Source organism: Scatophagus argus, chromosome 11 (assembly GCF_020382885.2).
Source record: "Scatophagus argus isolate fScaArg1 chromosome 11, fScaArg1.pri, whole genome shotgun sequence".
In the NCBI taxonomy this organism is placed as follows: Eukaryota; Metazoa; Chordata; class Actinopteri; family Scatophagidae; genus Scatophagus; species Scatophagus argus.
In genome coordinates, this window is record NC_058503.1 from 11,315,759 (window position 1) to 11,341,909 (window position 26,151).

At 42.8% G+C, this 26,151-nt stretch overlaps 1 protein-coding gene across 3 annotated transcripts in view; it reads left to right on the forward strand.

Annotated features, from left to right (window-relative positions):
- LOC124066744 (FERM, ARHGEF and pleckstrin domain-containing protein 1) overlaps positions 1-26,151 on the forward strand; it is a 49,125-nt gene that overhangs the window by 7,828 nt on the left and 15,146 nt on the right. For 2 of the 3 annotated variants that reach the window (XM_046403485.1, XM_046403484.1), the window contains exons 3-13: positions 19,122-19,226; positions 19,340-19,382; positions 20,051-20,129; positions 21,394-21,491; positions 22,045-22,159; positions 23,765-23,912; positions 24,061-24,156; positions 24,246-24,409; positions 24,548-24,616; positions 24,705-24,780; positions 25,176-25,383. In XM_046403485.1, coding sequence (XP_046259441.1) covers positions 19,122-19,226; positions 19,340-19,382; positions 20,051-20,129; positions 21,394-21,491; positions 22,045-22,159; positions 23,765-23,912; positions 24,061-24,156; positions 24,246-24,409; positions 24,548-24,616; positions 24,705-24,780; positions 25,176-25,383 — 1,201 coding nt within the window. Of the gene's footprint in view, positions 1-16,066; positions 17,950-19,121; positions 19,227-19,339; positions 19,383-20,050; positions 20,130-21,393; positions 21,492-22,044; positions 22,160-23,764; positions 23,913-24,060; positions 24,157-24,245; positions 24,410-24,547; positions 24,617-24,704; positions 24,781-25,175; positions 25,384-26,151 lie in introns of those variants that run through there. The other variant, XM_046403486.1, reaches the window with a different exon arrangement.

Consider the following 26,151-nt stretch of genomic DNA (forward strand, 5'->3'; position numbering starts at 1 on the left):
AAGTCTGGTCACACCCTTTCGTTATTGTTTTTAATGGGATTATTTTCTAATTAAGACAGGCGGCTCGCTTCGGTGCGTTTTGCTCGTGTGGAGTTCAGTAGAGCAGGAAATCCAGACTGTAGTCCTCCGTCTGTCTTGCGGTCCTCAGGGCTAGCGGGCTAACGCACGCTGACTCTGTCTGCCCTGATGTTTTGATGCTTATGTTTGCTGATGGCTGGTTGAAGCTGTGCAGAAGTTGCTCGTAAGGATTGTGATTGTAGCATGGATTTAGGGGTCAGGAGATGGGGGATGGGATGATGAAAACAGAGGAGGGAGGGGAGTCATGCTCATTCCTGTGAATGAAGGAAACAGGCAGCCTCCATTAGCCAAACTTACTGCAAGAATACTAACAAATGCAACCTAACATGGAATATTCCACTTCCCATTTAAGACTGACTCAGGGACTTGGCTTTAGACGCTCAGACACATGTTGCACTACCCTTCTGTTCTTCTTCTTCTCTGCCTATAATGAGCCACTGAGGACTGTGCTCTGTCCTCTCCAGCCATACCTTTGTCCATTGCAGTCATGGTATGGCCCCTTGTTAAAGGCTACTGTGCGGAGAAAAATCCTCAATTCATTAATTCCAGAACCCTGCATCTCTTGATAGTTTCATTTGCTTTCCGTATGAGATATTTACTCAGCGCAGTCTCATTAGACTACAATATATTACTTTGGCTTTCCTAATTACTGGTTTGCTCTACAGAAAATGAATGCACAAGCACAAGTAAAACACATTTTTAGCCAGGCTTGGCTGGTCCACCTCTTCAGTTCAAACTAAAATAGCACAGCAACTGTTAGTTGGATTACTGTGAACATTTATTTCCCTGAATTCAAATGACTTTTATGATTTCCTGACTCTTCATCTTGCATCATCAACAGGTCAAAATCAGAATTTGTCAGAACGTGATAATGCGTCATTATTACATTCTGATCAGTCTACAGATCGTAGAAATCACTGAAGCCCACATCACTGTATAGGATAAATCCATATGCAGTACATATGCCTTCTCTCCATCCTGGTGTGCAGCATGAGGTCAGCCTACTGAGTCACAGAGTTCATGTGAGAGGGTGTAATTCATCTCTTGCTGAAAAAGCTGACCGAGCTATCCATGATCTGAATGCATCATTCCCATGGCTGGATTCATAGTTTATCACTACCTTTTCCAGCATTTGTCACAGCAGAGCAGATACAGAGGAGTGTGAAGTATGAGGTTAAATCACCTATACCTGTGACCAGCAATTTTCAACCCATTCCTGACTACAGAAAAAGGCCCCTGATGCTTGAGGCTTTTGTCTTACCGCCAGTGAAACCAGAGCAGCACGGACCACCCAGGCTAAAGGTTGGTATAGGCTGTGCCTCAAATGGAAGGACCTGCATGCTTTAGAGAAAGACTCTCACACCAGTCCCGAGGGTTTACCATCATCTCACAAGTCGCCACTCTTCTCCTCCATATGCTGTCACCCAGTCATTGTGATGGGATGCAATTAGAGCAGCTCTTGTGTGCCTCATCAGCTGAAAGGCGGTGAGGTCCCAACTTAATGAGTAGAAACATAATGAAGGGCTTCTTTCAGCTCTATCTGTATGGTTGTTCAGTGATGACTGACCAGCACAGCACAGAGCAGGAGCTTTGATGCTTCTCCATGGTCACCTGCAGATCAATGACCAGATGCACACGTAAAGTCGGCCATTAGCGGTGCATGAATAGCTAGATTTTCAGCACTGATCTGAATCTCAATTTCTTAATTAATTCAATTGGCTAATGCCCTGTGTACTGATCAGAGTACTCCTGCAAATTGACATTCATGTTATTCTATTTAGTATACAATACAATGAATTAATGACACAAATCTGTGTGTCAATTATGTTTTCATACTCAATTTGTAGCTACACACAGACATCTTTCCCATAGCACTTTTTCTGTCAAAGTCTATTAAAAGTATCACTTTCAGTAATTTAAAGTTAATAAGTTACTGTCAACATGAAGGAGCTCATAGTGGTGCTGCTAAAACTGGAATGATTCGTTGATTAATCGATTAGTTTTAGATTAGTTTAATTAATCGGTTACTGTTTTGTTATCATACAATTTCAGATTCTCCACCGTGACAGTTTGGTGCTTTTCTTTGTCTAAAGTGATCAGAAATTGAATATTTGGTTTTAGACTGCTGGTCAAACAAAAAGCTGTTTGATGATGAGGGATCTTTGGGAATATTATGCTTTAAAGGTACAATTCAACATTTCTGGAAAAACTTTCTTACTGGGCTGCAGTAAACTGAAAACAGGAAGGAGAAGCTAGCCTGGCTCTGTTTTAACTTGTTTGTTTAATATGTACACCAGGGAACGGGGAAGGGGAATCGCACCAGCGAACCTCCGATCACAAGCCGCTTCGCCAACCTTTGGGCCACAGCTGCCCCAGTGCTACATGTTGGTTTATTTTGCCTGCAGAAGATTCCAATGTAAACCACAGTGAGGCACATCGTTAATTGAAATTCTAGCTACTTATTCTTTGTGCACATTACAGAAAACCAGAGGTTCTCAGCATCTCATATGTCATGTTGTGTATTTTCAAATACGACATGTGGATTGTAAAGGAAGTCAGAGCTCAGAGTGAGGAAAACAGTCTAGTCTTGAAGCACTGTGTTAAATCCTGTTAAACTCTGAGCTGTGGTGGAGACACGGTCTGCTTCCCCCTGCCTCGCAGTGCTTTAAGGGGAGGACTGACAGAGTTGGTTGGTTGAATGATTTGGGCACAGAGGACGATTTGGCACCGATATGTCCTGATGAGCTGTCATTGGCTGAATATACATACAAATGGGATTTGATTGACCGTTAGAGCATTTGGGAGAATGAGGCAGCAGCTATGCAGCCCAGAGCAACAAATCCAACAGTTTCATACCTTTTCCACCATGTCAGTGAGATGTCTGAACCAATTACTGTCACTCCCCATGCTCTAATATGAGTAACAGTAAGATCTATTTAGATTTACTGTGCTGCGACTGTAGCATTTGTGCCATGCAGACAGTTGTTTTTAGGTGTATACAGCATGTCTTTGTTGTGGAGAATGAATTTTAAAAAGACCTACAGGAGCAAAGTGGGAGAAAGATCTGAGGAAATGGTGACCATAGCAGTCTCCCCCTCCCCTCGTTATGGTAAGCTTGTCATTACAGAGAGTTGTGAATGAAAGGATTGTTAAAGACAGTGTACGGATAAATAGCACCTCTCTGATGTTATCTCCCATGTCACCCGAGAAAGTGTTTACAGCCTGACTGGGGAGACAATCAGAGAGAGGCCTTGATGCAGCAAGTAGGCTGGGAATTACGAGCATTCTGATGTTCGTCACTGCTGTCTCCTCTGCTAACATATCACATTTGTTCACTTTTGGGAGCCTTAAAATAGAAACATTCCTTGTTTCTGTTTTTAAAGACTGCCCTCCCAGTAGTATTGCTTCAGCCCACTTAAACCTGATGTTATTCTCTACGGTCTCCCGCCATGGAAGAGAATTATTTGTCATTTATCTTCCCTCCTTCTGCTGTTGGAAAACATCTCATTGACTCAACCTCTGAGCCTCGGGATGTACACCCTCTGAGATGGTGGTGTGGATCCACGTACATGGATACATGGCTATGAATTTCAGCGCTACAGCAGTTCAGCACTGAAAGGCCACATGGACTCGTGCTGGCCTATGTGTGGGTTGCCATGGCTACACATAGAGGTGGATGAGGAGCATGCGAGCCGGGCATCGTGCTGCAGAGTTCTGTCTTCCACTGATATCTGCCACGCTGGGGATGAGGGAGGGAGGGAGGGAGCTCTCCATGCAGTGCATTAATGTGAGAGTAGTAACCGCAGCAGAGAAAGCAATTACAATAAAATGGCTTAAAACAAACCCCTTTACTGGTGCAGAGTGGTTAACAATTCTGAGAAGTATATATTCAATGAAAAAAATGCATGTATGCTAAGATTACGGAGGGATTTTATTTATAGAAAGACGGATACCACTAATATAGTTCATGGGGGAACAATGGGATTGATGATTGAAGGATATTTGTAAGGAACAAGAGTGCAGGTGATACCATGAGGAAGTCTGATATGACTGTTTTAAAAAGAGTAAAAAAAATTTCCATTGGCTGTTTTTAGTGTTTTCATTTTTGCTATCTCGATTGGTTTTGATTCATTTCTACATATATTTTAATGTTGAAATGTATGGATGTGTAATTGCCTATATTATATTGTAACCCCTTGGAGGAAACTGTCAACCAACGTTGAAATATTTTTGATGTGAATAGTGATGTGAGAAGTAACCAAATAAAGAATATGTTTCTAAATGTGAGCGCATTGCACAAGCACGGAGATATGCTGCTGCACACCAATTATGACTAACATATTCAGGAGACGCATCATGCTGCACTGTGTGCTATGGGTACATGCGCCACTCGGTTTTCTTGTATTAAAATCCCCTGACTTAAAATATGACTGACAATAAGTTTCGAGGGATTATTAGCTTGTCTTGGTTTCGCTGCTGATTGACCCAGTTTCCCTGAAAGACGGCGTTATGGTTGGGGTGGCAAGGATTTGGTGGGGAGGGGTTCATATGCTTGATGTCACCGCAGCGTAGAGTCAGCGCTGTGGTCTCGGAGGCTCACGGTAGATGAAAGCCTTTTTCAGATTTTCCACTAGTGAATGATAGACATTGAAGCAGGGAAATATTTTTGGTGTTCAGTGATGTGACAGTGGCATTTATGTGCCTTGCATCATTCTTGCGCTGACTGACTGTCTTCTGCCAGAAAATATTCTCATGCTTTCCTTACATGAACTCTGAACCCTCGGTTGCCTTTCTCTCATGGCATGAAATTGAAATCCTGCAGTGGGATGGGTCAGGAGGTGGGGGGGTGGTTTTCCCACGTGCAGCCATCTCCCACCCTCGCATCCTGAAATGTAATTGGGTCGTGGAGGATGAGAGACACGGGAGAGGGGCAACAGTGGGGATTATGTGGTGGCCGATGAGTAAGAATAGTAACATGCGCAAAGAAAAGTGATGTTTTGATTTGATTAAAAAAAAACGGTGAGATAAAATAAATCCACATATTTGAGCACACAAATATGATGTTGCATAGTAATAGTACTCTTCAGTATCTTATTATCTATTAGAGTTATTGTTTTTAAAAATTGTTCTTAAAACACAGCACAATTTTGAGTTACTCACAACTACAACTTAATACTAATTTCACATTCTATTTCTTAGTTTGCCTTTTTTATGTTTAACTGTATTTCATCGTGTTCAGTGTAGCTCTGAAAGAATGAAATTTTGATCCTTTGTGTATGAAACAAAATAAATGCTACCTCAAATCTCGAAAAAAGACACCAGGCTTAAGCATCAACAGTGTGGGATCACTTTTTGCTTTTACGTGTGCAGCCAAAGATCCACCACAGCCGATATCACATCCTGGTGAAAGACCATCAAACGGTTTCCTGAATTTGAAGGGGTACGATGCAGGAGTTAGGATTTTCTTGATCGGACTTTCTCTCAGCATTTTGGTAACAGTGGATTTAATGATATGGATGAATGACCAGACTCTCCCAAATTGTGAGTGTGTTCTTAGCAGCATGTTGAATTTCGATACCCATCATGCATCTGGTAGGAATGTGCATAAATAAACAGTGTGACTCCTTCTCTCTGCAACCCAAAGAAAACCATTTGTAGAGGAGAGCGTAGGGGATTTCCGTTACAGGAATGTGAGTGTTGTGTGAATGGTAAATAGCTTGATCATATGCCATCTCTTCATTTTCCATACCAACAAACAGATGTGTTGTAAACACAGCTCAATGGGACAATTCATAGCAAGACAGTCCTGCAAAGCCATTTACCCTGCATCGTTCATGGTGTCACGAATGCTGTCAGCTCATGTCTGACAACATTATGCTGTGTTGCTCTCTATACTGTGCACAGGTGCTTTGGGAAAAGTGATGCCTTTATAATAAGTCTTGTTCCTATGGTAACCAAGATGGATGTCTCTTTGTGGAAGATCCTGGTGTTTGTTTGGTTCAGACAGCAGTGAAGTCGACTGTGTGTGCCTGCGTGACCGTTTCCCTGTTTCAGTTCACAAAGGACGAGGCAAATGCAAACATAACCTGTGATCCCTTTGTAGCGTTTTTGTGACAGACTCATGAAGGTGGATCCCCTGAGCCTTCGTGCCCATGCACATGCATTATTCCATTGAACGTTCCCCTTTGATGACACTGTTCTGATCCTTTCATTAAGCTCTTGAACTGTGGCGCTGTCTCCCACTGACTTAATAGCAGCAGGGTAGGCAGACATCACAGTGCGTGATGGGTGTGGCAGTGGTGCTGCTCGTAGCTAGCCTCCACTCTCTCCCTATGATGTCCTACTGGTGTCGAATAAAAGAAGAAACCCTCATGGGAACCGGTTTGCCTCGGCTGCTGAGCAGCTTTAACGCAGCGCTGCTCCTCTTCAATGAATTATGAATTTCTCATTGAGATTCAGAGGGCTAATTAACATGTCAGACCCGACTAGCAGTGTGATACCATGAGATTTATCCTTATCCTGCGGTGCCTTATTTTACCACAGGTGCTCTGGCTTCACCTTTCCTGCTCTCCACTCCTGAAATGTTCCTATCAGTATCAGGTGCATAGCACATATGCTGCTCTTCTTTTCTCATGTTATTTTCTGCAATGCTTCATTGGTAATTAAAACGGAAACCGTTGCTCCCCACCCTGGCTCTCTTTTTCGGTCAGTGCCATTAAGTCACTCACGGGATGCATACTCCCGACATGTTGCGCATCCGAATTCTTTTCAGCTGTACCTGTGCAGCTGAGTCCGCCTCCCATTGCGGCCGGGCTGTAATTGAATTCGGGGTCTCTTGGGTAGATAGAGGAGATGTGTGGGAGGGAGAGTGAAGATGAATGAAGCAAAGGCTGAGGGAGGTACGTGTGTGTGTGTGTGTGTGTGTGTGAGAGAGAGAGAGATAGAAAGAAAAGAAAAACAGAAAGAGAGTGAAATCTCAAACCAGTAGCCCCAGTTGCACATGGGCCTGCTGGAGAGGTTCTGACCTGACAACACGTGCCTCTATACTTCTCATTATTAAAGTGGAAACTGTTGCATAAGATACCACGAGGGATGGCAAACCGAACGATTTCATGTGTCCTGCAGCAACAGCACTGCTAAACTCACAAAGCTGAGTTTTTTGTTTCCTCAGCTCTTTAGGCAGGTTTGGGCTTCTTCAAGCGTTGGCATCCAAACTGCTGATCTTTTCTCTGGCTGTCTCTGTTGATAAGTGATGCGCGCAAGTCCAGTGCTAAAAGAATCAAAGCTCTGTCAATGGGGGCCAGTGTAGGAATGCCCCTTAATAGATATCAAAAGACTTGTCCCAGGGGACGTCCTCTTTCACACAACCAGTGAGGGTTGGTCTGTTCTGGGCAGTTCAGGTCTCCGGAGCTTCTCAACAGCGGCAAATGACTGCTTCAGCGTGTCTGTCATTGGTAGCCAAGGGCTTACAGAATAGACGGCTCTAGCAGGCTGCTGTCAAAGTCAAAGTGAGTCCTTCCTGTTTTTGCATCCCTGTGAGCCACAGAAGCTGAATAAGATGGTCAGCCACATTAAGCGCTGAGACATCTGCAGTTCAGTTCAGTTGGTTGAATTTTATTTGAATTCTCTTGTTTGTGTACACATGGTTATTCTCCAGTTATTTGCTGTTTTTTGGAGTGGTGGAATTTGGGGGTTGATTGTTTAACCTTGTTTTGTTCAGCTGGAGACAGAGATCTTATGGTTTTATTGTGACTCGTTTGCTTTATTTAATTCAATCCATTACATAGTAATGTCGTCTGGGCACTCATTCACATAAGATTAGTTGAACTAGTTAAACAGAGAGGCAGCGTGGAAACATTTAGCCTAATACAGGTATATTTGGTTAGTGGAGAACAACGTGATGTAAATGAGGTGATTACATTGCACTGTCAAATGTGAAGCATGTGGTGTAAATAAGACTATGAGTTAAAGTGTTAATGCTCAGAAAGCAATAGTGCATAGACAGCATGCGACAGATTATGTAAAAACAGTAATAATTTGCTTTGTGACATGTTGTCAGTGTTGCTGCAGAACACAAGACAAGATATAAATGTTGACACTGATAGAAAGTCAAGGAGAGAAAGTAAGAGAGAGAGCCTCGGCTTTATACAGATTTTATGTACAGCTGTCCATATCAGGTTGGGCAAATCATGAGGTGACTGGTTGGTGACTGGTTAGTAGATGCTGCACGTTTTTAAGCCAGTCCTATGACCTGAGCCTAAGAGCGGCCTAGCCAAGCTGCATACCGTAGGTTACCATGGAGGGCTTCCTCGGTTAAACAGCGAACCAGGATTGTGCTGCACCCAGTGCTGGCTTCCTAACCTCACTTGGTGAGAGAAACCTCAGGCCTGCATTCAAACCTGAAACACCCTGCTTGTGCTTTAAACCTCTTGCTCACAGATACACTCATGTTCACTTCTCATCTATTGTTTATGTGTGGTTAAATTAGTCAGAGTGGGTTGTTTCAGTCTCTGAGAACCCTTAAAATCCAGGAAGCACTAGTCCAGTGTCACGTTTACAGAGCCAAATTTGTGTGTGTGTCTGTATCTGTGTGTGTGTGTGTAGTAGTCACATCTCTGCTAGTCAACTTAAAGTCACACTAACCTTATAGCACATAGAAATTGGTGTGCTTGAGAAACCAAGAACGGGGTGTGGCCTTTGCACCCTATGTATTTTAGCTTCCAAATACCGTGGTTATGGTCACAGTAATTGCAGCATTATCACATGAGAGATAGAGCTAAAAGCTGTGCCTCTAAAAGTAGAGCACGCATTACACTGTATAATGATTAAAATGGCATCATTTTAAGTGAAGATAATTACTTACTTTTTAACCTTAACCACATGTTCCCTTCAGCTGCAGATGATTCCTCAATTTTTTTTCCCTCAGAGATTAGGAATCACATTTTTCCTTATGTTGCCATGGTTACTGGTCTTGCTCTGGTTATTGGTCTTCCAGTGGAGAGGAATTGGTATTCTGTAGTCACAGAGGCCTGAATTCCTGCTGGACCCGGTGGCCTGCAGACATGGAGCAACAGCTGCCCTCACAGACGCTGTGCCTGCTCTCTGCAATTTGTTTGCTTGGCTTCTGTTTGTGCCGGGGTTCGCCGCCGACAACCTTAAATGCGAGTTCTCACCTCAGGACAGCGTCCACATTTGTCACGCTGTGGAGAACGAGTGCTAATGCTCCTGCCACAGGGTGGTTCACACAGAGGGCTGAAGGTTTAAACTGTGCTGCATTAAAATGGGCAGTGTAAACCTGCAGTGAATGTCATGTGTCAAAGTGACTCGACTGCTGGACCCAACCGTTCAGGTTAGTGCCTCAGAATGTCTCCTCCCACCAAGCTCATATTTTTCCACTGGTGCTTTACTTACTACAAGTGCACACAGAAATTGTTAGTAATTCCATCTCAGACTAGTGAGACACTAGACACAACTAGTGAATCCTGCCTAATGACAACGTATTGGATTGACTGACATTCATGGTCCCCAGAGTAATGAATCTTATTGATTTCAGTGATCTGCTGGCTGTTCCTCTAATGCCGCCATGAGGTTCACATTTGTGGTTTTAAGTGAAATGTCTTGACCACCACTGGATGGGTTGCCATGAAATTTGAAACATTCGCCTGCTTGTGTTCAGCATCAAGAATATCATAAGATGGCTGTGACCGTATTTGTGTGTGTGTGTATGTATGTGTGTTGCCCAGCTAAACAGACACTGATTACAGTGCTTTGCCATTGTCAGGAACACTAAGACAGTATTTTTTAGTTTAAATGACTACATAGTACCCTGGTTACAGCAGTGACATCATGAGTGTTTTTTTCTACAAACTGAGAGTGCTTTCTTGGTTGTTGACCTTAATCCTCATCCACAGGAAGTGCAGTCTTGGTCTGAGGCATTTGTCCCTACATTTGTGTGCTCTAAGGTCAACTCTGTCTGAGCACAACCTCACACTGTGGTAATCAGAGGTTCATTGTGAGTACATTAAAATGCTTAAATATGACCTGTGACATATTGACCTCTGGGTAACCCCGGAGACAGTGTTGTTGCAGCTGATGACTTAATAATTCTTGCAGTGATGTTTTATTTTGATCAGATTGATTTTAACTTCATAATTTAACCTCCTACAAAGTGTTGGTTGCCGCAGTTTTTGCACAACCGGATGCCACAGTTTACAGACTGTGCAGATAAACCTTAACTGTGCTGTTGCTGATTGTTACTTTATATCAGAAGGAGTTACACAGATTTTCCTGTTCTTGTGGGATGAAATCTGGCCATATTTGACAATGTTTGGGATGTCAGGTCACAATTGTTATCAATACAGTAGCTGGACTACATCACAGGGCAGAGGGCCTCTGGATTTTCTGCTCTGAAGGCTAAGTAGTTTAAGGCTAATCTCGAGGAGGCCGATTGATTGGCCTCACCAGTAAAGCAGCATGTGCAGCTGTCATTATTTATTACTGGTGGAGATTATGGGTAACGGAACGTGTGGCAGGACAGTACCAAGTACCGACACGTTCCTCAATAGACCTACCTGCCTCAGCCCTGGATAGGGTATCTTTTAACGGCACACGAGCTCCCAGGCCTCATCTCCCTCACAGGGTCTGGAGGGAGATGCTGAGGCAGAAAGGTGCTGTCCGTGTTGCTCGTTGTCATGACCAGAGTGATGTTGTCAGACAGTCAAAGGGTTTTTTTCGCTGGCGCTCTGGCCATTTGAAAACCAACACTTTGTATTCGTCTTAAGTCTGTTTAATCTGTCATGGTATACAGTATGTAGTCTCTGATGCTGTGCTCTGATGCAATTAGTCCATTTGTTCATGCTGTCATTCATTTTGTAAGCAAAAATCACAATGTTCTCTTGGTTCAGGCTGCAAATAAGCGAGATGTTGCTGCCTTTATGTCATGGTAGATTGAATTTCTTTCTGTTTTGGATGGTCAAACAAAACAAGCCATTCGAACATGTCGCCTTCTAGAAAAGATCTAATTTAATTTAACATTTTATACCTTTATTGGATAGCAGACAGTAGAGAAATGGGGAATGACATGTAACAAAGGACTGGGATGCCACACAATCAGCGTTTGTAACTTTTTTCAACTTTTGTGAAAAAAAAAAGATCATTATCAATAACTGAGGAAGTAATCAACTGATTGATAAATAATTATAATAACTATTTGTTACAGCCTTAGTTGTTTTGTATTGCAGTATTGATATACCAGTATACTTCAGGATATCTTTAAGTCATAGTATATTGAATTTTCAGGAAAATTGATAAAGAAAGTGTTTAGAGTGAGATGAAATAACGTTTGTTTTTGAGTAGTTAAATCAATACCTAATATGATGTACTTCACCACATTGCAAAAAACATATAAAGATGCCGCAGTGAAGTCCTACTAATTGATTTACTATATGTCCAGACTCTTCCTTCTCTTCCTTTTGTTGTAGCTGCTATCTTTCCGTTTCTCTGTGTTAGGATTGTTAATGCCTTCGGCCGTCTATTTGGGAAGCTGGGATCTACATATTAATTATGGTTAATTATATCTCAATGACATCTCATGTTATTACTTTGTTCTCGTTCATGTTCTCTCTCTGTCTTGATCCCTCCAAACACACACACACACACACACACACACACACACACACACACACACAGAGCACATAAGCAGACATCCCAGTGATTATGTAGATCAGTGTGTCTGCTCCAATATTAACTAGCTGCTACTGGCAGGGCGGTACATTTATTTTTATTTAATCACCATACCTAGGATATTAATTCTTCCACAAGAATGTGTCCCATCGGTTTTGTGCCTGCTGAATCTGTGTGGTGGGATGGAGGTGTGGCGACGTATACCTAACCTGCAACTGATCCTGTCTGAGCCACTGCCCCTCGTCTACATTTTAAACATACGCTGACATTCGTTTCAGATTTCAGAGGTTGTCTGACAGTCTCAAAAATGTCCAGTGAAATTAAGAGACTAAATGCCTAGAAGTTGGATATTTAGGGTTCCTGTACAATTTCAGATGCGTACATTTGTTCACTGTCCCACAACTGATCTGAAATGTAGATCTTATGGCGAGTTGTCATGTTCAGTGGAGACGTACATGATACCTTTGTGCTGGCTTTGTGCTTAGGCTTGGTGGACTGTGACAGATTAAGGATTGGATGTGACTTTTCAGGGGTTCCGGTTTTTCCAGCTGTTATCCAGGGGACTGATGAGGACCTAATTCCATTATGAAAGCATTTCTGTTTTTCCTCATGTTCTTAGTTTGGTGACCCGTGTCCTTTGAGTCGCCTTTATATGAATTTAGATTGCTGTTTTCTCGTTCAAACCCCGTGATGCACTTGTTTGCACTGATTTTTGATCTTTTGGCGCACACTACTAGCGTGGTGTCAGATGTAGTCAGAAAACATCAGCTCGCAATGACCCGTCTGTTTGGTGTGTTCTATAATAAGACCATCTGGCCTACTGACCGTTTAATCAAACCAAATCATTAAGAACTTCGTTGACACGTTTTGTATTCAAAGTGAAAGGCCCGTCTCGGTCTTGGTCTGACCTTGTGGGAGTTGTCTCTCACAGTAACACTTAATTAATCTCTTAGTTAACCTATTGATTGCTTTCACAGTTACAGTGCTCTACAGTATTCACAGCTACACGAGGGAACCCAGCGTGTCTTAATTCTGCAGGTGGTTCTCTTTGCACAAAAATGACACACAAAATCACACAGAGAAAAAAACTGTTGTTGTTATTCATTTTCTTTCAGTTAATTTGCTGCATGTTCCAAAGTAATGAATATTAAATTGCTGCATGCAGGTCAGGAGTTTATTGTTTATTAAATATTTTCTATAAACTGACATTTTATTAGAAAATATCCCATTCTGTATAGTCTTAGTCATTTTTATATTCTACAGTGTTGAATGAGCTCACAGTTTTCGACTTCTAGACAAGAAAGATGAACGTGACTGAGAAGAAAATATCCTGGTGCAGCTTCAATAAGTGTTTTGGGAGTGAAGAATTCTTGTGCAATTGTTAAAGTCTTTTAATGTCATTTTATTCATGAATATTTTCTATTGTGATATGATGATAGCAGTTTAAAATGTATTATTCACTCCTTCAGTCTGCTTTTATCTGGCTAAACTAAATGTGGAGTTTTTGCCTAATGTGAAATGACGCATCCTCGCCCTGAGTGACAGTAATCCCCAGCTCTGGGAAGGGGTAGTAGTGGAGAAAAACCAGCACGGCTCCAGAATTTGACGCGCTCTCAAAGGGATTCGGGCAGATGAAGGAAAAAGAGGCCAATCTTTTTTGTAATTCCAGCTGCCTTAAAGCCCCATCTTGCACTCTGCTTATTTTAATGATACTCCAAGTTAGGCTCAGGCATGATAGAATTTTGTGGCGTGTGGCGTCAGTGCATGTTTAACATAATACCATATTTGCAGGAATAGAAATGCATGTCGGGTTGAATCTCTGCAGCTGCTTGTTTAGTGTCTGCACTAACCAGGTGAGCAAACAACTATTAGATGTGTCTTGTGATTTATGCCAGCAAGAGGGCCTCATACAAATGCACAGAGCTATGCACCGTTAAGTATTCAGTAGCACGACGGTCACAACACTTAATTATTCCTTATGCAAAATCAATATGTTTCTTGCGGCCGAAGACCAGCTACAAGGAAGGCAGGCAAAGTGGGAAAAATGTCCAAGAGGGGAGGAGGTGGCTGCTGAGAATAGCTACCTCCATCTCAGCCTCAACCCCTATTGAATCCAGGGTACATTATTTTCATGGTTGTCCTCTCAGGGCCTGGAGGCTGGTCTACTGTGACAGAGTGACTCTGACAGCTGTGGCAGCCCAATCGTCACTTTTCCTTTCATTCCCCGTTGATATTTTTTATCTGCAGCTTGCATAATTTTGGAAGGAAAAAAATCCCAAAAGAGGGGGAAAAGCCTTGATACTTAAATAATTTAATTACTCAGTATTTCCTGTAAACATAACACGACTTTGGATGTTCTTTTACCAAGTATGGGACTAAGTTAAACACGTCATGCTTTAATTTAGCTATAATTATATTAAAGCTGTGCTACTTATGAACACACTGACACAAACAAATGCATGGTAACACATCCATATGTGCTGAGGGGGTATGCAGGTAGTTTGACAGGATTAGTGGTAGCCCCCCCCCCCACTCATCTCTCCTTGTCAGCTTCCCGCTGTAGTTGAGTCACCCTGGGACCCTCTGCAGCACAAGACCTGAATCTCAATGAGCTTTCGCTGCAGCTGACCTCTCCGTCCTACCTTTCCCTTACAGTGCACAGTATATAGCCTGCTCGTGCAAGTACACAGTCATACCACAGCACAAGATGCCTACATGTGCTGTGAGGTACTTTAAATAGTTGGCTTTTATTTTCTGTTTTGCTTGATTGCGACAGAACCCATGGGAGTATGGGACAGGCAGTGAGTCAGTGCAGTCTTCACATATGTTTTCAATAACACCATCGGGAGGATTCAGTGTGGGAACGTATCTTCCTGCTACTGTGAGCAGTTCTGAGTCCAGCCCTCGGCAGTGTTATCAGAAGAGCCACGGCTCACTTAAAAGTATCCAAAAGCATTCCTGGGGTTTTTTCCACTGCTGCTTGTGACTCGTTAAAATGCATCTTCTAAAGGCAGGTTTTTAGACTTATCAGATGAGCACTGGAAACATTTGGATGCAAAAGTAACCTTTCACCACTTCTCCACTTGCTTTTTCCCTTCTTTAAATGACACACGTCTCTTTCATCTTCGACCTCGATCAGCTTCCTGTGATGCTGCTGAATGTCACCGGAAAAACCTCCCACTGTGAGACCACTGCTCCATTATCTGTCAAGGTATAGCTGAACCAGCAGGGGCCAAGATGGAAGACAAAGTGGAATCAAATTTTTAAAATCTCTGTTTCATATTCTGTCCAACAATGGCTGACTACTTGGCTGGAAAAACATCATCAACTCTACTTCCAATGCACTGCAACCACTTCAATTCCCACCTTAACCAGCCACAGTTCCCTTTGTTCTCTCTGTCTATCTAGAGCCTAAAGGCTTTGGCAGTCTGTTTACCATCCATGCCATCCACCCGCCACACTCCCCCAGGAGAAGTTTGGTGAGCGCTGCCTGGTCTGGCTTATTTCAAGTGAAGTGGGCCATACCAAAATCTCCTAGGGGGGAACAGTTGAGGGAGCACAAAGCTACTTTGCACCTGACCTTTGTGTTATTGTTGGGTTTTTTTTTTCTGACAGGAGCTTACTAACAAGAAGTGGGGGTTGGGGAGGGATTGTGAGTATTTGGTCTACCCTGAAGTGGAAACCCAAGCAGACATGTGTGCAGACATCGCTGTCATCTTTATTTAGCCTTCCTCTGTCAACCAGAGCATGTGGAGGTCAGTGTAGCGATGCAAGCGTGCTAGCGCTCATACACATGTAAACAGCAGTAGCATCCTATGAGCCTATGTTCAAAGCTAATGAGCCCAGACAGACCCTGCCTGCGTGTCTGACCTGGGACTGAGCCCGCTGAATCAGGATGCATCGTCACACTCAGGAGTTGGCTGTTCCTATCAAAACTAGCTCCAGTGCTTTAATAGATAGAGGTAATAAAAAGCGAGGCTGGTGACTTTTTCTTGGCATAGCAAATGGTGAAATAAATGTCAGCTGCTGAGCATAGTGTTTCCTTAAGACTGTAACCTCTCTGCCGGGGGAAAGGCCCATGTGACATGTATGGAGAGGAATGAGAATTCATGTTTCAGCTGCATGTCAGGGTAAAAAAGTCACAGCGTCTACTGTGTGCGATTGTGCATGCAACTGTGTAATTGTCCATTTGCTGAAAAATATCATTACCTATTCCAGTATGTGGATTGAAGCACAGCTGTCATGGTGGAAATCTGAACATTTTTGTGTTGACTGTAGGAGTTTAGTAGAGAGTGTAGAGTCTAGATGAAGGGGGAAAGAAAAAGACACTCGCTGCAGGTGCTACTACAATAAACAAAAATTAATGGTTTAATAAAGTAGAATTAAACCTGGAGTTTGGTTACATTCAAGCACTTGCCAAACGGGTTCACACAATGACGATTAAGACTGTCACTGCCGAGCTGAAGGACCATAGGGAAGGTGTAGGCTCCCTATGGGCTACAGACTACAACCAACGAATTTTTTTTTATGCAATTTTGTCATGAAATTCACTTTTAAGAATTTCTGAGGAAAGAAATGCACTTTGTAGATTTTGGATGTTGGCAGTTTTACAAGAACTGATGGTGAATTTAAACTTTGTTCGAAGGCCTCCACCCTGCTGGACAAACACTTTCGTTTTGGGGGGGGGCTGCATATTGTTTTTCTAGTTTGTTAGCATTTTCACATTAGCATTTATCTCAAAGCAGCTTAGTTTTGTGTTTGACATTTGGCAGTTAATTTTAACAGCCTTTAGCAGCTGTCAATAAAGTGTACTATTGTGTGATTTCTGACGTGTCAAGAGATCAAGGCGCCCTCACCGGCAATCACGGCTGCATAGATAACTGCCAACATGCTATAAACAGACAATGCTTCTCCAGTAATTTTTTTACTGGAGACATTCTGACACAACAGAAAAAAAACAGGTGTGAATAATAAATTTAATGAAGCCTGAATTCCATTTAACTGCTCCAGTTTCAGGCCTCTGGTATTGTGCTTGTTGGCTCACTGTCACGCTTGCTGGAACAAAATGATATTTTAGACAGTACCGTGACTTTGACTTTAGAATTTCCTTTTTCTTTTTCAACATGACTTCTCCCTGTGCACAAAGCCAGGTTTGAACTTGACTTGCATGCAGAGAGCCCTGATCTCAACACCTTTGGGAGCCAGTTATTATCACAAATCATCACTGATACTCTTGTGGCTGAATTCAATTCAGTTGATTCCAAATTTTTTCGGAAAGCCTTCCCAAGGCATGAGGTTTGTCATAACTGCATCTTGATGCCTGTCGTTTTAGAATGAGATGTCTAATTTCCTCATGTTGGGGGTCATGTTGGAGTTGTGCATAAGATGAGCGCCCCCTACTGACCTTATACTTTAACATATGCTGTGATGCTGCAGATATGGGGCTTTCCCTCAGTAGCGTGGGTCACGAGCTCCTACCACTTATTCCCATGTCGTGTATGTTGCATCACCTGAACACACGGTGTGTTGGTCCATAATCACGTCGACTTACCAGAGTGGAATTGTACAAAATGTTGCTCTTATGCCAGGGTTCTTCAGAGAGTGATGACTGTGTCACATAGTGTCCTCTGAGTGCCTGCGTCATCACAGCAGTCAATCCCTGGGACTTGGGCTTCATTAAGGACAGCGCTCTTATTGTGTCTGCTGCAGCGGTGTCAAATGGCAGCACCATAACTCCAGTCTGCAACAGCTGCATTTAATCAAGCACTGCCTGGCTCTAATCAGCCTCTGCCTTACCCATCTCTGCTTGGCTCGTGGTCATTTTACACTGACAGCAGATTTATAAGGCTGGATATGGGAGTATTCTAGTGAAACAGGAACTCTCCTTAGCTTTCGCTTCGTATTCTCTGCTGTTCTTGTGCTCTGCAGCTGCTGCAGAACACGTTTTGTCAAAATCAGTGCAGAAAACACAGAACTCATTCAGGGGTTGTTTTGCCTGCTGGTCACAGCAGTCTATTAGGAAGCAGTGTGTGTGTGTGTGTGTGTGTATGGGAAGGGTGTGTTTTGGCTGATGGCCTCTTTCCCTCCAGCCTCCTTGTGGCCTCCCTCGTCAGCGGCGTCACCATATGGAAACAGCTGGTCCTCAGTGTTTGGATGCCCTCTTCGCTGCATGAGGCAGCCAGGAGAGAGGTAGTGGTGCTAACACACAGGAAGGACAGACACAGGGAGGAGCTGTGAGGATGGGAGTCTTGTTTAGGGAAGATTATGGATTTCAGTTGTAAAAGTATACCCTCTCACTAAGCTGGTAGAGCTTAAGTTTTTATTCTCTAAGCATTAATAGGAACACAGACACTGTCGTTCTTTGCCTTTGAAACATTATGTGGATTTACAGGCAGGCAAACCCCTTTGCTGTCAGATGAAAAGAGGATGTCAGCACAGTTCAGCTGCATGTAGAGAATTCTTGTTGAAACTTATGCCTTAGCAACTGTCCTTTTGTGCAAAAGTAGAGGAGAAACTTCTTCCTTGAAACATTCTCAGAGGCAGCCCTGGATCATTATTCAACCCAGGGGCAACTGCTACTATAAACACGCTCATTCTGTAGCTCATTCTGGTGCAAACCAGTCACGAGGAGGCAGCCAGGCAGAAAGTCTCTTGTTGTGTGCCTGACAGAGCTCTGTGTCTCCGTAGGGCGTCCATAACCAAAGATGTGTTTCCGTGGAAAACTCTGACATTTATTTGACCTTGCATGGGAACGTTTCTCTCGCTCCAAAGATGTGGTGGCTTTTTGAGGTTTGGCACTGTCACGCTGATGAGCATTTGTCAGAAACTGGGCAGTTAAGTCAGTCTTCAAAGTGTTCATGTGTATTGCACTTAGGGTGGGTGAGGACAGAAATGGCCAGGGAGACTCTTCATTTCATCCTGATACCGTATCAGCCTCAAAGGCGACTGGTCCGTCATCAGTGACAGCAGTGACACTGAAAACACAGATCAAAGACGAGGTCCAAACCCCCTGTGGCTGCAGCAGCTTTCCTCCTCGCCAACTGAGCTGTTGAAAGCCAGGATGGAAGGATGGAAGATTGCAGAGGAATTTCACAAAGTTGTGATCTGTTTAGGTGACATGAGCTACCACGGGGTTTGACAGGTCTACAAACCCGGGCTCTTTTGTTTGTCACTTCTCTTCTGTTTCAAAGTGTTATGATTGCAGTTTCCTGAAGGCTGGGTGCCTTTCAGTTTAAATAAAATGTGAAATGTCACTTGGATAGAATTGCTAAGAACAAAAATTCAGAAATAGAAATTGTACATAGTGCCATAGAACCCCAGACAAGTGTCAGTTTAACCACATCCCTACCCCTCGTTCACAGCAAAAAGCCTCGGGCAAGGTGCTGTTTGACCTGGTGTGCTCCCACATGAACCTCATCGAAGGGGACTACTTTGGCTTGGAGTTTCAGAACCATCAAAAGATGATGGTGAGTGAGGATGAAAATGAAGAAAAAGTCAAATGTAGCTTCTTCTTATACATCTCAGAATTAGTTGTGCTTAAGACCAACTGCTTGGATGTTTTGTATCTTTTTCCCCACAGGTTTGGTTAGACCATATCAAGCCCATTATCAAGCAGCTCAGACGTAAGTGTTTCTTAATGTAATTATTTTTTTCAAGGCATCTTTTTCTTTAAATGAGTTACTGTGACATCAGGAAAAAAAACAGCTGTCACACCAGTTAAGAGGAACTGTACTAAATAATATGCTTTGTATTTTATGCAATCAAAGTCCAGTAGTTGTACCTTCATTTGCCAGTTTGTTGGGTACACATAGTTAAAACTAATGCAGTTTAATACAACTATCTGGAATAAATCCTGCCTTCATAAAGGTTGTAATGTAAACTTTTTGTTTGGTGTTGATTCAGCTCTATGGTAATTTTGGGGGATGTAGTGTGTGTTGTATCATACTGAAAAGTGTGTCTTTTACCAAGCCTAACTCATTTATATTAAAGAGGAAAGAGTAAATGTCGAGTAAATGACAGTAACACCTCTCAGTATTGATTTGTTGCATCAGACCGTGACTACTTTGGTCATGCTTTTCATACACTTTAATAATAAACTGTAATAAAACCTCTCAGGTTCTTGTCGTACGGGGGTGCATGGTCTAATTTGGTCTAATGTGCATCAGTTTAGAGGTCCTTGACGTGATAAAATTTAAGAACCGGTGCATTAGACTGTATTAATTTTATGTTGCTGTGCTTAATAAACTGAGCATATTCTCTGTTGTTTTTAAAACTCATCTCTCCCACACAGGGCCGAAGCACACAGTCCTGAGGTTTGCTGTGAAGTTCTTCCCTCCAGACCATGCCCAGCTAATGGAGGAGCTGACTAGGTGAGCTCCTTTCCAGATGATTAAACTCTCATTTTTCTCTACATCATATGTGTCTTCTAGCTGGCATTGAAATGTGCATTCATATATGACATGTCAGTGTACAGGAAAATGACTCCAGCTGTGACCGAAAGCGATTGTAGGAGCATAAATGGAACATAAGTGTTCTTCGGTTCCCAAAAGATTTATTCCCTCCTCAGCTATACAATTCACATGTCATGGCTGCCATGTTTGTGATTTAGCCCTCCAGAGATTAGAGTGGAGCTAATGAGTTTCTGTTTCCTTGTCTTGGTGCAGGCTCATGACTTGCATGTTTTCACTGTCAGAGTGGAGAAGTAATAGGCCTACACACAGTAATGTTTCTCTGACATGCCTTTATGTGTGTGTGTGTGTGTGTGTGCTTTGCGAGACTTTGCATATTAAAAAACATATTTTAGATGTTTTTTTATATAGTTCTTGCTTATGTTTATGTTTATGTACACAGCAGTCATGCAGTGCAATAAGGAGAATAATATTGAAGAAATATTTTCAAATATTTTAATAATTATTACGCATTTGTCTTTTTGCAATATATGTGCATATATATGCAAATATTAAATTAAAAGATGTTAAATAGATATGCAAAACATGCAAACAAACAAACCTGTGACTGCAAGTGTAGCTGAAACAGGATTTATTAATCATTTGAGTCAATTATCAATCAAAAACTCCAATCGAGCTCTGGTTTCAGCTTCTCTGATAAAAGTAATGAATGTAAAGTATATGCAGTGTGTAAAGTTATTTGGTTTTGTGACAGTGGGACGAAGCACGACATTTTTCACTTTTTTTAAGAGGTCTTGTGGACTGAACAATTTCAAGTAAAAATAAGTCCAGGATCAATCAGTGTGTAAATAGTACTTTATTGCAAAATCTTGTTGCAAGTATGCAGTCATCCTCACAGGTGGAGTCCTTACTGTGTACACACTCACACATATATACACATGTAAACATACACAGAGTAGGTATGCGTTTTTGTGTTCAGTCAGTAAATCTTGAATAAATGACTTCAGTCAACGTATTAATTATTGAATCCACAGTGTGGCACCTGGGCCAACTTTTCTTGCAAGCCTTGTGTAAAATTAAAAGAGTGGGTATGCATTGAATTTGAGCCAAAATTTCATTACTGCAACTCCATAGAAGTCATGGGGATTTCATTTGATCCTGCTCCAGCCCTGGAAACCACATGTCTTCTTCTGAATCTGTGAAAGCTGTTTGTGTTTGCATCCAGGTACCTGTTTGCCCTCCAGATCAAACAGGATGTTTCCTGTGGACGTCTGACCTGCAATGACACCAGTGCTGCACTGATGGTCTCCCATATTATCCAGTGTAAGTTCCTCATGGCTGTTTCCTCATTTAGCTGAAGAGACCAAAGAGTCAACTGATCAGATAACTGTCTTTGAAGACACATGCTTTTTTTTTTTTCCACGCAGAGCTTATCATCAAACATTCTCATACGGCACACTGCACACCATTGCAAATTGATTATCTGTGTGTTGCCATGGATACCTTTCAGTCAGATGCTTGAACACAATCTTGCAGGGCTGCTTCACAGCAAACACACACATCACGGTGCCGTGCCTGCAAATACTGAGCATATTTATAACCTGACATTTCTGAGCCACCGTCACCCAGAAGTGATCAAAGGCAGCACGCCTGATGACTGAGATCAGTTAAGTCAGGACATGCAGAAAAGTGTATTTTATTATCACAAGAATATTAGACAAGGAATTATCTTTTGAAAGAAAGTACAGTTCAGACACTTGGAAAATATGTTCTGGAGACTTGATAAGACATTTAATGTTGTTTTTACCTTAAATAGGTCAACTGCTTTTATTTTGTAGCAAGAACTTCTACAATAACATGAACCTTTCCTTTTCAGCTGAGATTGGGGATTTTGAGGAGAGTCAGTGCCGGTCACACCTCCTCAACAACAACTACATCCCAGATCAAATGCCCCTGATTGACAAGATTATGGAGTTTCACTCAAAGAACACGTGAGTTTCTGGTGCTTGTGAACTGTGTGCTGTGCACAGTCTCAAATTAGCGCGTTTCCTTTGATCCAGTAAGAGTTTCTTTTGAGGGCACTGAAGCCATGGCTGAATAACAGCTATTCTCTTCACCTATGAACAGGAATTGTTGTTTTATTGCTCGTGCATGTCTCAAGGGCAGTTTTTATTATACAGGTGACACATTCAGGAATTCAGCCGCCATCGAATGAATGGGTTCTTTCTCAGGACTGCATTCACACATCAACTTAGAAAAGCTAGTCTTTGTAAGTTACTTTACAGCTTCTGGCCAGAAGTGGAAATGAGTCTGTCCACAACTCGAGCAACCGAAGCAGTGCACTGAAATCTTCCTGCAGCCCACCAAATGACTCACACAGCTGTTGTGAGCTGGGTCAGTAGGTTAAAAACCCAGGTTTTCAGAGACTGTTCTCTCATGTCTTATGTGGGAGTTTGAAGTGTTTGAAGTGAAGCTGGTTATTGAACTTGGCTCTTTTTCCCCCACTGCTTCTTCTTGTGTCAGGCCCTAGTTTCTAGTGGGAGTATATTACTGGAAACTTTCCAGATCTCCTCCTGTCTTCCCCCTTTAAAATGCACACATTTGAATGTGAGCTTTGCCAACGCTCGTCTCTTCTCCGCGTTATAGTCGGCCGTGCTGGAGATGACACACAGTGGGAAGGCTGCCACATGAAAGGAGCTCCATTAGATTTGACTGCACTTTTTGCCCCCCAAAAGTTTCTCAGTTGATAACTGTAACTGCAGTTCATCGGGCTGGGTGCCATGCTCAGTTAAATCTCTTATTAAGTACCACACACAGGAAACAGGAAGGCTTATCCACTGATAAGAATTAGGAAAGTTAGTTAGTGTTTGCAACCCCTCCCCAGTCTTCCACCACTGCTCCAAAAACTCAGATAAACATTAGAAACCCAGATCCTCTCGGACTTGGTCTTTAACCTCAATTAGTGAGACGCACAGCTGGATGATAAGCCAGGATTTAATGTATTTGTCCCAAAAATTTTGCTGAAAGGATAATGAATGCAACAGTTTGCACGTGTCAAGTCAAAGTGTTAAAACCTGGAAGGAGGATTAGCGTTTTTAATTTTGCTGTCTCTTATATTCACACTCCCTACTCTCATCTCTTTTTCAAAAGAAACTCAAATAGCAGCTTGTAGTTTTAATGTTCCTAATGTCCACAATGTTAGTCTGTCAGTACATCCTGTCTGTCAGCCCCAACTAAAGTTATTAGAAGACGTACATTTCTAATACCCTTGAAAAATATATAGTTTTTGTTTTGTAAAAAAACAACTGGACACTATGGTTTAAGACTTAAACCATAAACCATTCGCTTAAGAAAATGTGAGTCAAACACTGTTAAATAGTGCATTTGTTGAAGACTATTTTCATTTGTGGACTAATACACATTTGGTGCTCAAGGTAGCTTTTACAGACATGTGGTTTATTTGTATTTTTTCAATAGATTTTTGTGATAATTTATATCAGGCTTTGGAAAATTGAAGAAATGGTAATAATAAAGAAAATATTGAATCTCGGTAGCCTTATTCTTTATCTTTTTATTGTCATCTTTTGTGTTGCTAGAGGTCAAACACCAGCAGAATCGGACTATCAGTTACTAGAAGTGGCACGCAGGTTGGAGATGTACGGGATTCGCCTCCACCCTGCCAAGGATCGCGAGGGCACGAGGCTAAGCCTGGCTGTGGCGCACACCGGTGTCCTGGTCTTTCAGGTCAGTCACACTAGTTTGTAGGTCAACACTTGAAGTGGCACAGATGTGATAGGATTCAGTTTTGTGTTGATTCGTTTTAGTTCACTTCTTTTGACTTACTTAATATTTCTGAAATGAGGTATGAAAGTGTCATTTGTCATCACTGCAGGGACACACAAAGATTAACTCCTTCAACTGGTCTAAAGTGCGTAAACTGAGCTTCAAGAGGAAACGCTTCCTCATCAAGCTGAGGCCAGATCTAAATGTGAGCTACGTCTCTGAATCGCACCGTAAAATACAAAACCCATCAGTGCTTGTTGCTGGAATTTATGAGGTTTTTTTTGTGTCCCCCAGAGTTCATATCAGGACACTCTGGAGTTTCTGATGGCCAGCAGAGACTGCTGTAAAGTCTTCTGGAAGATCTGTGTCGAATACCACGCCTTCTTCCGCCTCTTTGAGGAGCCCAAACCCAAGCCCAAGCCTGTGCTCTTCACACGAGGCTCCTCCTTCAGATTCAGGTAGAGAGTTTGCATTGTAAAGCTGCTCTCTGTCTATCAGCACTGCAGTCACACGGCAGCGTCTCCCCATCATCTAACAGTCTACTCCAGCTCTCTCAGAACAGCTCATTATTATTTCTCCTGTGCTTCTCTCTGCAGCGGCCGCACACAAAAGCAGGTGATTGATTATGTAAGAGAGACTGAGTTTAAAAAGATCCCATTTGAAAGGTAAAGGCCGCAGACACGATTGACACATTTGGTCTAAGCGAGGGTGCATGGAGTCTGTAACACTGACCTTCAACATCCTGTCTGCCAGGAAACACAGTCGGGTCCAACACAACAGCCGCCTGTCGCCATTGCCTTCTCCACGTCACCATGAAGTGCCAGTAGAAGTGAGTGTCTCATCTATTGTAGACATTTAGCCACACAACCTCATTATGGACACTTATATATTATAAGTTATATATTAAACACTATGTAGTGATTCTCTTTGCACAAAGATAGCCTTAGTATTAAGAAGTCGTTTTCTTGGAAACAAGTAGCTGCTTTACATCAAATGTTGAGTTTTTAATAATGTAAATCATGTTAACATGACTTTTTGGTAATTTCTCGTTATATTTTGTGTAATCACTTCATCCTCTGTATAAAATCTCACACGCTACCTTTAAGCCAAACAGAATTTGGAACACCAGCCTGTAGCTTGTCCTAATAATCGAATTAAACATAGTCACGATTAAAAGGTGGTCTTGAAATGCTTTAATTTCCTGCCTCTGTGTCTTTGTGGCAGAGTGGTGCACCCGGAGTTGAGTCTCCTCCCCGGCGCCATTGGAAGGAGTCGGTGTTGGTGAGTGCAGAAGACCCCTCATCCGCGAGGACAACAAGGGCGAGCCCGTCTCACGAGAGAAACGGCCACAATGACAGAACAGGGTCTGTGTCCAGGATTGAGGAGACAAGAGGCTCAACAAGACAGACCCACCCAGAACATCTGAGTACAGGTCCAGCATCTCTTGCTGCTAAAGGCAGCAGCTCTTCCATCCCCTATGTTGACTGCAATAATGTAGACAGTGAATGTAGCATAGGCAGAGATCAGGCTAGAAGATTGAATCACAGCTATAGGGATCAAGACCTGCTCCGTCGCGGGTCTGGCTCTGGGAGCGTAAACGCGGCTCTGCAGACCGAGCAGGAGCACCTTCTGGGTAGGATGCGGTCCTCCTCTAAGCAGTCATTCACCATGAGCCATGAGTTGTACGAGTCTTCCAAACGGTCATACCAAAATTTTGTACAAAGTCCTGTCCATAGCACTATGGTGGACGTCAGTGACCATAATAAAGAGAGGCACAGCAGCAGCCCTCTCGCAGCCCCACATATGGGTTCAAAGAGTGCCGTCTATGGTCCTGCCATGGACGGCTTCCGTCAGTCGAGCTCCCTTGGTTATGCTGAGCAGAACGGCTACAGCTCTGCCCTCTCTCACTTCGATGAGGGCAGATACTCTTCCATCCCAAGCCGCTCTCCTCACCCACATAAACCCCCCAAAGTGCGACACCATGCTGACACAGACCCAAACCAGGGAACATCCTCATCAGGGCAAGAATCACATCCTGTCCTGTCTCGGGCTGAACGTATGGCTGCTCTTGAGCGGCGCATGGTGGCCAATGGCCTCTCAGCACCGGGCAGACCCAGGGCCGGTTTGGGACGTAAACGTCCAGGGCAGGCTGGTGTCAAGCATGTGGGAGCCGTTCAAATGCATGACTGCTCCACCACCA